Raw genomic sequence first — 12580 nt, 5'->3', positions numbered from 1 at the left:
AGCCAATGTTACGCCCATCTTTAAAAAGGGATCAAGAGGTGACCCGGGAAACTACAGACCGGTGAGTCTGACCTCGGTTCCAGGGAAAATGGTGGAAGCACTTATAAAAGACAACATCGACGAACATTTTGAAAGAAACAAACTTCTGACAACCAGCCAACATGGTTTCAGCAAGGGGAGATCGTGCCTAACTAACTTATTGCACTTCTTCAAAGTAATTAACAAACGGATGGACAGAGGTGACCCCATAGACATCATATATCTAGACTTCCAAAAAGCCTTTGACAAAGTACCCCACGAACACCTACTTCGGAAACTGAAGAACCATGGGGTGGAAGGAGATGTACATAGATGGATTAGAAACTGGTTGGCGGGTAGGAAACAGAGGGTGGGAGTGAAGGGCCAATACTCGGACTGGAGGAGGGTCACGAGTGGTGTCCCGCAGGGCTCGGTTCTTGGGCCGTTGCTATTGCCAGATGAATGAAATCTGGGGTAAATGCCTAAGTGGGCAATTCTCCTTACGCCTCTTCTTGGGGTGTGGGGCCTCTATGCTAGTTTGGCATACCTTGTCATTGTTCTAGGGCTCCTGGGGGCATTTTCGATCCCCTGATAAACTCAAAAACCATGTGCCATGTCACAGAGGCAACGTAGGAGCTAAACTCAAAGTTCCTGCCTCCCTGTTTTGCTCAGCACAGCATGTGGTGCAAGTATGCTCTTCAGCCACCCATCTTTTGCAAACAATGCATGATATAGGGGTATTAAAATCAGAGGACTTCATCCCTGACACTTTGAAAGCAAAACAAGGTGATTTGGAGAAGTTTGAGAACCAAGAAAAAAAATTTGGAAAAATGCAGGATGACTACTGAAGGGTGAATTTTAGTGCTAAAAAAACAGCTTATCACCATCTCAGGGCTTACCCATAAACTTTTTTTTACAAAAATGAAAGAAAAATTATGTACTTAACCTGGTAAGCTCTTTTCTAGTAGATAGGTGAGACATTCTAGACCAGGTGTCTCAAAGTCCCTCCTCGAGGGCCGCAATCCAGTTGGGTTTTCAGGATTTCCCCAATGAATATGCATGAGATCTATGTGCATGCACTGATTTCAATGCATATTCATTGGGGAAAATCCTGAAAACCCGACTGGATTGCGACCCTCGAGGAGGGACTTTGAGATCCCTGTTCTAGACAGTAGGGTTATTTCCCTTTAGTCGCATTTTTGCAGAAGGATTCCACTTCAGATTTTTCACTCTGCCTCTATAGTAATTCACTGTGCAGTTTAGCACCCTCGACAGTTAATACCCAAACATGGAGAGCCTCCCATAACATGTGAGGGCAAACGACTGACTCCGGAGGGCGAACGACTGGCTGCAGGGATGGTGCAAGGAGATGAACTTTGGGTTCCTGCACCATGGAGAGGCGCTGCAAGGACTGCAGGGACCAGACGGGTTACACCTGACCAGAAGAGGGAAGAACGTCCTTGGACACCGCCTAGCCCGCCTACTTCACAGGGCTTTAAACTAGGTAAGTTGGGGGAGGGTACAGGCATAAACAACATACCTGATGAGCTAAGTTGTCAATACTTTTTTGAGACTGAGGTAAGTAAACACTTTAATTTTTGGTCACATTATAATTCTGGGTCTAGGGGGAGTGCACATTGCAATTCTGGGTCCAGCAAGAGTACACACATTGCAAATTGTACTAAAGGAGTTCAAGTAGCCCAAGCGGAAATACCCCCACAGGGTACACACATTTCCGAGTCAGGGATAGGAGCACACTGTAGTTCTGAGTCTGGGGAGTCCGGGACAGGTACACGCTGTAGCTCTGGGTTTAGGGAAAGTAAGAGACATGCAAATAATGCTAAAGGTGTTCTAGTTGCTAAAGCAGGAAGGTCCCCACTGAGACATAACATAAACACAACATGGAGGGCTATGTACGTCAACGCCCACAGTCTGGGAAACAAGATCCTGGAATTGGAAACAAAAATGAGAAATGCCGACCTGGATGTGGTGGCGATATCTGAGACCTGGCTCACGGATTCCCATGGGTGGGACATGGTCATACCGGGTTACAACTTGCTTCGCCGGGACAGGGAGGGCAAAATGGGAGGAGGTGTAGCATTATATACTAAAGATGACATTAGGGTCACCAGAATCACAGATGTACAGTACACTGGGGAATCCCTTTGGGTAAATTTGGCCAGAGGGAAGGACAAATGCCTGCATCTTGGCATAGTATACGTAGATGACGTTTGCGTGGCGACAGCAAGTCATGTATCTGATGAGCCGTGCTTTGACTTTCTGCCCATGGTATTTCTTCCTTTTGAGAAAGAAAGCTTGAAACACAGCCTGTGTCAAGGAAGGAGGAAGAGGAAGAAGGAATTAAGAAGATCGATTACGATAAGGAACTGCCTCCTATAGTTTGTGGGCTTCATGACTGTGAATATTTAATGTTTCTGTGGTGCTTCGCTTTAAGGACTTTTGCTTGCACTTTGTTTGTGCTTGCTTCCATTTCAAGTTTGTTTGGACTTTCAGTATCCTCATTTGATCTTCATTTGAATTTTGATGCTTTTTTTATAATGATTGTTTTTGTGCTCTTTTGAGCTGCCTCTTTATTCTTCACATTGGCTTCATATGTTTGGTGCTGTTTTTATCTATTTCACCATTTTTGAGTATCTGCCTTTATTCACTTCATTATTTTTGAACATTTTTTTTTTAACTGTCTGCAAGATTGTTTTCAGGATTGGTAGAGCTTTGGTGTGTTTATCTCTGTTTCAGCTTTTGCTGTTTTATGCTTTTGGGGGAGGATTTTTTCTCTTGGGATCCCTTTTTTGCTTTTCATGCTCATGAAGCTTACGTCCTCTGTTTGTGGGGCTTGTTGTTTTACATATTTATACATTGATTTTATATTAAGCCTAATTAGATAGTGATATTTTCGATATTGTGATTATTTTCATATTGTGACTTTTGAAATGAATAAAGTTTTTGAGTATTGTTTATAAGTGTATTTAGACAATTATACTTTTTTGCTTTTCAACGTCTATTATATTTATATTCTTATCATTGATGCTATTGAATGTGAGAGATTCTGAGTTTGATTTGACTAGTCTTGCCCTTCTTTTTGTATTGATTTTTTTTCTCTCTTTTATTTTTGGTAGTATACAGACCCCCAAGACAACAGGATGACCTAGATATGGAATTAATTGGAGATATAGAAAATATCACCTTGCGTGGGGACACAGTATTGTTAGGTGACTTCAACATGCCTGATGTGGATTGGGTCACACTTTCCTCTGCTTCCGGCAGCAGCAGGAAGCTATTAAACTCCTTGAAAGGAGCAAGACAGGCAACTAGTGTTGGAACCAACAAGGGTCAGGCAATACTGGACCTGATACTTACCAATGGAGAAAGTGTCACAGAGGTCTCGGTGGGCGAAACATTGGCCTCCAGTGACCACAACATGGTATGGTTCAATCTCAGGAAAGGTTTCACTAAATCTACCACACTGACCAAGGTCCTCAAATTCAAGGACACGTTGGCGTTCATGAAATATAAAAAAACCCAAGAAGAGGAGAGCAGAAAGGACTACAGGGTGAAACTGAAAGAAGCCAAGAGAGAGATACGTTTGGCGAAGGCACAGGCGGAAGAACAAATGGCTAAAAATGTAAAAAAGGGAGATAAAAATTTTTTCAGATATATTAGTGAAAGGAGGAAGATAAAAAATGGAATTGCTAGGCTAAAAGATGCTGGGAACAAATATGTGGAGAGTGATGAGGAGAAAGCAAATGTGCTAAACAAATACTTCTGTTCTGTGTTCACAGAAGAAAATCCTGGAGAAGGACCGAGATTGTCCGGCAAAGTTACACGAGAAAATGGAGTAGATTCTGCGCCGTTCACGGAGGAGGGTGTTTATGAGCAACTTGAAAAACTGAAGGTGGACAAAGCGATGGGACCAGACGGGATCCATCCCAGGATACTAAGGGAACTCAGAGAGGTTCTGGCGAGTCCTATTAAAGACTTGTTCAACAAATCTCTGGAGAAGGGAGTGATTCCTGGGGATTGGAGGAGAGCGGATGTGGTCCCTATTCATAAAAGTGGTCACAGGGATGAAGCAGGAAACTACAGGCCGGTGAGCCTCACTTCAGTTGTTGGAAAAATAATGGAAGTGTTGCTGAAAGAAAGGATAGTGTATTTCCTTGAATCTAATGGGTTACAGGATCCGAGGCAACATGGCTTTACAAAAGGTAAATCGTGCCAAACGAACCTGATTGAATTTTTTGATTGGGTGACCAGAGAGCTGGATCGAGGACATATGCTTAATGTAATTTATTTGGATTTCAGCAAAGCCTTTGATACAGTTCCTCAGAGGAGGCTGTTGAACAAACTTGAAGGGCTGAAGTTAGGACCCAAAGTGGTGAACTGGGTCAGAAACTGGCTGTCGGACAGACGCCAGAGGGTGGTGGTTAATGGAAGTCGCTCGAAGGAAGGAAAGGTGACTAGTGGAGTCCCTCAGGGTTCGGTGCTGGGGCCAATCCTGTTCAATATGTATGTAAGTGACATTGCTGAAGGGTTAGAAGGAAAAGTGTGCCTTTTTGCAGATGATACCAAGATTTGTAACAGAGTAGGCACCGAAGAGGGAGTGGAAAATATGAAAAAGGATCTGCAAAAGTTAGAGGAATGGTCTAATGCCTGGCAACTAAAATTCAATGCAAAGAAATGCAGAGTAATGCATTTGGGGATTAATAATAGGAAGGAACCGTATATGCTGGGAGGAGAGAAGCTGATATGCACGGACGGGGAGAGGGACCTTGGGGTGATAGTGTCCGAAGATCTAAAGGCGAAAAAACAGTGTGACAAGGCAGTGGCTGCTGCCAGAAGGATTCTGGGCTGTATAAAGAGAGGCGTAGTCAGTAGAAGAAAGAAGGTGTTGATGCCCCTGTACAGGTCATTGGTGAGGCCCCACTTGGAGTATTGTGTTCAGTTTTGGAGACCGTATCTGGCGAAAGACGTAAGAAGACTTGAGGCGGTCCAGAGGAGGGCGACGAAAATGATAGGAGGCTTGCACCAGAAGACATATGAGGAGAGACTGGAAGCCCTGAATATGTATACCCTAGAGGAAAGGAGAGACAGGGGAGATATGATTCAGACGTTCAAATACTTAAAGGGTATTAACGTAGAACAAAATCTTTTCCAGAGAAAGGAAAATGGTAAAACCAGAGGACATAATTTGAGGTTGAGGGGTGGTAGATTCAGGGGCAATGTTAGGAAATTCTACTTTACGGAGAGGGTGGTGGATGCCTGGAATGCGCTCCCGAGAGAGGTGGTGGAGAGTAAAACTGTGACTGAGTTCAAAGAAGCGTGGGATGAACACAGAAGATTTAGAATCAGAAAATAATATTAAAGATTGAACTAGGCCAGTTACTGGGCAGACTTGTACGGTCTGTGTCTGTGTATGGCCGTTTGGAGGAGGATGGGCAGGGGAGGGCTTCAATGGCTGGGAGGGTGTAGATGGGCTGGAGTAAGTCTTAACAGAGATTTCGGCAGTTGGAACCCAAGCACAGTACCGGGTAAAGCTTTGGATTCTCGCCCAGAAATAGCTAAGAAGAAAAAAAAAAAAAAAAAAATTTTTAATTGAATCAGGTTGGGCAGACTGGATGGACCATTCGGGTCTTTATCTGCCGTCATCTACTATGTTACTATGTTCAAAGAAATGAGAGACTTCGTTCACCAGGCGCTACAAAGCCAAGCAGAAACCGATAACATGGAAGAAATGTGGTCGACTTTGAAAGCCACCATTCAGGAAGCAACAAATCGCTATGTTAAATCAGTAAGTAAACAGAGTAGGAACAATAAGCCACAGTGGTTCTCTGCGGAAATCTCGGACCTCATCAAGGAGAAGAAAAAAGCATTCATCTCTTACAAACAATCAGGGAATTGGACTCTAGAGTAGACTATCTGGCCAAGTCAAAAGCCGTCAGGGAGGCCAAATTCCACATGGAGGAGTCTCTAGCAAAGAACATCCAGAAAGGAGATAAATCCTTCTTCAGGTATATCAGCGATAGAAATAAGAACTCAGACGGGATAGTACGTCTCAGAAAACCAGACGGCGACTATGTAGAAACGGACTCTGAAAAAGCCCAACTGTTAAATGAATACTTCTGCTCAGTCTTCACCTGCGAGGCGCCGGGACTCGGCCCTCAGTTACAAACAACGGTTGACTCAGTTGACCCGTTTAGTAATTTCAAGTTTACACCCAGTAATGTCTACTGCGAGCTGTCAAAGCTCAAGGTTAACAAGGCAATGGGGCCTGACAACCTACACCCCAGGGTGCTCAGGGAGTTGTGTGATGTCTTGGCGGAACTGCGCTCTTCAATCTCTCCCTTAGTACAGGTAACGTACCAATGGACTGGAAGACAGCTAACGTCATTCCACTCCACAAGAAAGGCTCCAAGATGGAGACGGCAAACTACAGACCAGTGAGTCTCACATCAATAGTGAGCAAACTAATGGAAACTCTAATCAAACGCCAATTGGATATGATCATGAAAGAGGAGAATCTACGGGATCCCCAACAACATGGATTTACTAAGGGGAGATCCTGCCAATCCAACATGATCAGCTTCTTTGACTGGGTGAAGAGGAAGCTGGATGTTGGGGAGTCCCTGGACATCGTTTACCTGGACTTCAGCAAAGCATTCGATAGCGTACCACACCGCAGGTTGCTGAGTAAGATGAGTTCTATGGGATTGGGCGACACATTGACGAAATGGATTGGGAACTGGCTTGGAGGTAGGCTTCAGAAGGTAGTGGTAAACGGCACCCCCTCCAAAACGACAGAGGTGATCAGAGGAGTGCCTCAGGACTCCGTCCTGGGCCCGATCCTGTTCAACATCTATATAAGAGACTTGGCGGAAGGGTTCAGAGGTAAAATAACATTATTCGCCGATGACGCCAAACTAAGCAATGTAGTGGGCAAAAGCACATCAGACAGTAATTCAATGCCCGACAACATGATGCACGACCTACTTCTACTGGAGCGCTGGTCTAAGTCCTGGCAACTCAGCTTCAATGCCAAAAAATGCAAAGTCATGCACCTGGGCAGTCAAAATCCATGCAGGACTTACACCCTTAATGGCGAGGTGAATAAGGGTCTACCTGGACCTGTGAACACCAAGTGTGGAAAGCCTTCCATGCACGTAGTGTTAAGCCAACAATACATACAACTTTGTAGATTTCAGAAGATTATCAACCAGGGCAGAATATTCAGTTGCTCTAAGACTGTGCTCGCAAGAGCCAAGCCGGAAGAGCAAAGTGACCCGGATCCTCCATGGATACCAGACCCTGCGTGAGGAAGTCTGGAGAGATGCTCAGCCAAAGGCTACATCTCTGCGCAGGCACAGCAACTCTGTATACCATGGACTGTTAAAGAGAATCTGGAGCTACCAAAATGACAGCCTGGAAGAGCCGCGATCCTCTGAAGGGCTCAGCCAAATGGCCAAAGAGGAAAAACATACATGAGAATCTACGGATGCGCCGAGCCCCTCACTTCAATGCTAGGATCTTTGACTGAAGAAGTGATCTGCTTACTTGTTTCTTGTCATGACCCTGAGATACAAGCAGAGTCTTCCCCAGCATCTCACTGTCGTTTGGAACGCCTCTGGGGACAGAACTCACTCGCCTGGATCCAGTCTGTCTGATGAAAAAGTCTGCTTGAATGTTGTCTACTCTTACCATATGCACTGCCAACAGCACTAGTGCAAGATGCTTCATCCAATGAAAAATTAGACAGATTTCTTAAGCCAGAGAAGTGCTCTCGGTTCCTCCTTGGCGAGTGACAGAAGCTACTGTTGTCGAACTATTGGAGAAGACCCGGATCTCTTGACCCACCAGCATCTTCTGTAATCCTGACAGATCTAGTCGAATGGCTCCGAGCTCCAACCAGTTGATTGACCACTGTCACTGAGATAGTGCTCAACCTGAACAGGACAACAATGGCAATGAGCTCCCCAGCCCCAAAGGCTGACATCTGACATCCAAAAATGGTGGACTCAATTTGATTCTAAAATGTACTTTTATTTGTCCCAAAAAACGTCTCAAAAGCTCAATGACTCGAAATGTACATGTTTCGGCCAAACTGGCCTGCCTCAGGAGTCTTCCACCACATGTGTGCTATAGCACGCCTACTTTTTGTCAACCAAGCTTATGCACCACTAGCGTTCACATCGAGTTATGTCATACGTACGGTATATAGATTAAAATCAGATGCCAAACAATCACAGCTCCTGAAAAGGCAGCCCAGCCAACGAAGCCTTGGAACTGGAAACAGCAGTCCACTATGGGCAGAGATGGATTACTATGACACCCGAGTCAAACTCACATAAGGGCATACACTGTATCCGGCATAGAAACTGTGCCCGCGAAGACAAAATTGAGGAGAGGGAACCACTGCCTCACGTACCAGGGTGCGCTTTTGAGCGTGACAGACGATACAAAATGTCGCCAAAGCACCTTTAATGCCTAAAACAGCTTCCTAGGACAACCTCCTCATGGTACCTGTATATCCTCAACTACTAAACCATCCACATTGGGAGGAAATGTGCATTTTGTCACCTGAGCTACCAAAATCTACCCTGGGCTGAACCAAAAGTTGCCGACACTCACTTGTCATAAAATCCCAGCATGGCATTGCTCCAAGACCAGAAAACACATATCGGGATACCAGGGAAGGTAGAAAGTATGCATTAAAAAGCCAGGAAGAAGAAGTGGCTGGAGCCAGTTGAGTGACCAAAGAGATTCAGAAAGGTCTGGAAAAAAAACCGCAAATTCAAATAGGCGCAGGCTCGTGAGAGCATTTACAGGCTCCCAAAACCCCAGAAGGATCCACAGATCTCCTGTCCCAAGAAGCGCTGCACCTGTAAATAAGAGGTCAGCAAGCAAATCATTTGCATCCGGATCCCCTAGATCAGGGTAAGGTAGCACAAGAATTGTGGCAGCGTGAGTCTAGAACGTGTCCAAAAGAGTAATGACACTGAAAGATGCCGTATAGGCAAATTGGGACTGCACAGGCGGAGAACACAGTAGTCTGAAATCCAGAGTGCAAAACTTTCAAAAATGTTGAAAAGGTGTCTGGCTTCTGGAGCATAGGTCACACTAAGGTAGCTAAAATTAGCTTTTATGAGCCTGTGCAGGGTCCACAGCCTGGCGGAAGGAATTACCCATCGTGCCAAGCCCCAAAACCTGTGAAAACCGCCCCATCAGGCTAGCTGAATGCTGGACCAAAATTTGACAAAAATCAAGTTTTTGTTTGTTTCAAAAGAAGAAATTGAGTCTGCTAGACTCAATCAAGAAAGAAGATTTGGGATAGCCCTGTGCCACAATTAAGTTTTAAAACAAACAATATACAGTAAATTATGTGTGGTATAAAGTTCTTTCATAATTCAACTTGAATATTTGAAGAAATCTCCAATAACAAATACAATTAATACTTTTAAATAGTTAGTTACGTTGCTGAGTTAGTTACGTTGCTGAGACTATCTGAATTCAATTGCAAATTTCTTCCCTATACAAAAAAACACCCTGCTGAAAATTTGATATCTGGTAGAGAAAAAGTTGCTCTCTATCCAATGCTTTTTGAACCAAAGTGATTGCTGGTGTCAATACAAGGTTTCAAAAATGGATAAAATTAGTTAATATTTTTGCTGCTCTGTTTGACTTGCAGTATTTTTGCAAATAAACAAAAGCAGGCCTTGAAATTTTCACAGATGGATAATAATCAGTAGTTGTGCAAGTAGGTGTACCAAGTGAGAAGTCACCACTTAAATTTGTTACAAATCTATGGCACCCCAAAGATGAAGCCAAAAATTAGCGAATTGAGTTTTAGGCTAACTTTGGCATTGAGACATTAGAAGAGAACTTAATAAGCTTTTAGAGTTTCAAAACTCTAGACTAAGTACAAAAAGTTTAATGTATATTAAATTTCAGGCTGATGTTAGCAATACTCTGTGTATGGGAGGTCCTTGAAAGCTGCCCATTTGTTTTGTACGACACTCACAAAAATTTTAGTGCCTCTATTTGGGCACCTCTTACTACATGAATTTCATGTTTTCGAAGTTGAAACTTTGCAGGGCTTAGTTTATCAAGCCAGATTTTCACTGAAATTGGAGGTGGTAAGGTAGGGATCATTCTAAAAATTTGTACAATTGGTGTGGAATGACCCTATACCCAGTCTCCCCATTATGGATTTTTATTGTACATCGCTTAGATGTCTTATCAGTGTATGGTGGCATATCAAATAAATTTGAACTCTGAACTTTTATTTTAAAAAAGGCAAGTGGAGTGACCCCCCCCCCCCCCCACCGACCAAAAAACCCCTCATAGCAAAATTCAAATGCCAAGTAAGTGGTCATGGAATCTTATTCCTCTCTTTCTATATCATTCAAGAGTCAAGTCACAATTGAATGCTTAAAAATAAACTAGGAAAAATTTCCCCAAAACACAAAGGACTACAATGTTCTTACTTGTAAATTTTTTTTTTAACTATTTATACTTCACAACTCTCTTGCACTGCAGTTGTTACTGGGAAAACAATCAAAAATTGATAAAGACAGCTAAAATCTCACTCACCTTGAGCAATATAATATCTATTTCAGAATACTTCATGCCATTCACCAACACAGGTATCAACCTAAAAATGAATAGGTATTAAATTAAAATCTCATATCTACAGACAACTTTTATAATCCTTTAAGAGTAAATATAGATTTAATATTTTTAGAAAAGCAAGTAAAATAAAAAATTAAACAAACACCACACTTCCAGTAATGCTCCAATTGAAGGGCTTATTTCCAAAACCTGCTGTTTACCAAGTTACTCATCAAATATAATTGGCTATACTGTCTACCATAAACTCTGTATTTGTATATATTAGTGGAAAATTGTACAATATCCCCCAAAATTGTCTAATGTAATATATTATACAATACCAACTTTAAATTATTCCTTTTTTTGTTAATGTATCAGCCTCTCCTCCCTATCTGCTCGTTATAGCCACTAGTCTAGAAAGAATAGCTTCTAGTCTCAAAACATTTTTCCATAAGCAATTTTCCTCCAAATACAAGGTGATTGTTTGTTAAGCCCATCCTTTATTTATTGCTACCTATGTATGCTCCACCTAGAGGCAAGTTTTATAAGAAGGACACCAATGTACAAGTTACTAAAAAGAACTTATATGCTTATTTTATAAAGGCCTCTCTCTCAAATCTCAAGTGAAAAGCTTAATTACTAAAACCTCTCTAACATACTTCAGCCATATAATTCCAAATAACATCTACTATTCAAAATGTACTCAATACTAATAATTCATATGAATATTCTAATTTTTTTTTAGTATGGTAAGATCATATAAAGTATAGTAAATCACGTCCAACAAATGCAGCAATTTCACTTAGTGCTGAACACAACACTCATTTCGTAATCTTATTATAATCATAAGTCCCCTCTGTTGGTGTTGTACTTGGAAGGAGGACATGGGGGGGGAGGTATGGGAGGATGGGGGGGAGTTGTGTGTGGGGTTTTGTAAAACAAAACTTTGCGCTTGTTTGCAGTTCTTTTAGTGTATTTGCTTGATTTCTTGTTCAGCTCAATAAAATATATTTGACCTTAATCATAAGTCCCAATTTTTCTAAATGCATATTTAAAACAGTTTATAGTCATTTAGTTTATGAAGGATACAAATGTCTTTTTATAAAAAAGGTACAATGAGACAGCTTCACCCCAGTAATACACAAACTCATACACATTTAGAACCGATGTAAATTTGTTATCAAAATGGTTACGAGTATAATATATCCCAACTCCACCCTGCTGTGCCCAAGTGCATATTTGGCCACAAATTTATGAGAAATGTGTGTTAAAATGCTTTACTTACTATAATGGAAGATTAGGTTTATACCTTCGATAATCTTCTTTCTGTTAGTCCCTGAAGGATTCAATACGCTAGGTATTCAATCCCAAGACGCAGACTGGGTGTTGCAGAAATCCACATCTTTCTTAACACATGAGCTACCCCCCCTAAGCTGAGGTCAGCAAACAACCTTAGCTCAGTCCCAAAGCCAAACACATACCTGCAAATCCAGGACAATGGGATACAGGGGATAATCCCTATCAACACAAGTAAAATATGAACTGGCTTGCTCTGCAAAATATTAACAAGTGAGAAACAGGAACAAAACCAACTCAGAAGTAACACTGAGGGAAACTGACAGGGATGACGGTCAGTCTACAAAAGGTATGCAGGCAGACTGATAGGCTTAAAAATTATAAATCCCCAGGACCCGATGGCATCCATCCGAGGGTAATCAAGGAACTGAAAAAGGACTATAGCTGAACTGCTTCAACTGATAGCCAATCTGTCAATCAAATCGGGAAGGATTCCAGAAGACTGTAAAGCGGTGAATGTTACGCCGATCTTCAAGAAAGGTTCAAGAGGAAATCAGGGAAATTACAGACCGGTGAGTCTGACCTCGGTACCGGGAAAGATGGTAGAGGCGCTGATAAAGGACCACATCATTGATCAACTTGACGG

The 12580-nt window shown here is 42.4% G+C and overlaps 1 protein-coding gene across 7 annotated transcripts in view; it reads right to left on the bottom strand.

The window, feature by feature from the left end:
• The window catches only part of TNPO1 (transportin 1), a 560536-nt gene that overhangs the window by 284733 nt on the left and 263223 nt on the right, over positions 1-12580 (bottom strand). For all 7 annotated transcript variants that reach the window (XM_033929167.1, XM_033929193.1, XM_033929150.1 and 4 more), the window contains exon 10: positions 10621-10681. In XM_033929167.1, coding sequence (XP_033785058.1) covers positions 10621-10681 — 61 coding nt within the window. The remainder of the gene's footprint in view (positions 1-10620; positions 10682-12580) is intronic.

This window comes from Geotrypetes seraphini, chromosome 1 (genome assembly GCF_902459505.1).
Source record: "Geotrypetes seraphini chromosome 1, aGeoSer1.1, whole genome shotgun sequence".
NCBI lineage: Eukaryota > Metazoa > Chordata > Amphibia > Gymnophiona > Dermophiidae > Geotrypetes > Geotrypetes seraphini.
The sequence above is the reverse complement of the archived record's forward strand: the minus strand, read 5'-3'. Positions and strand labels throughout refer to the sequence as shown.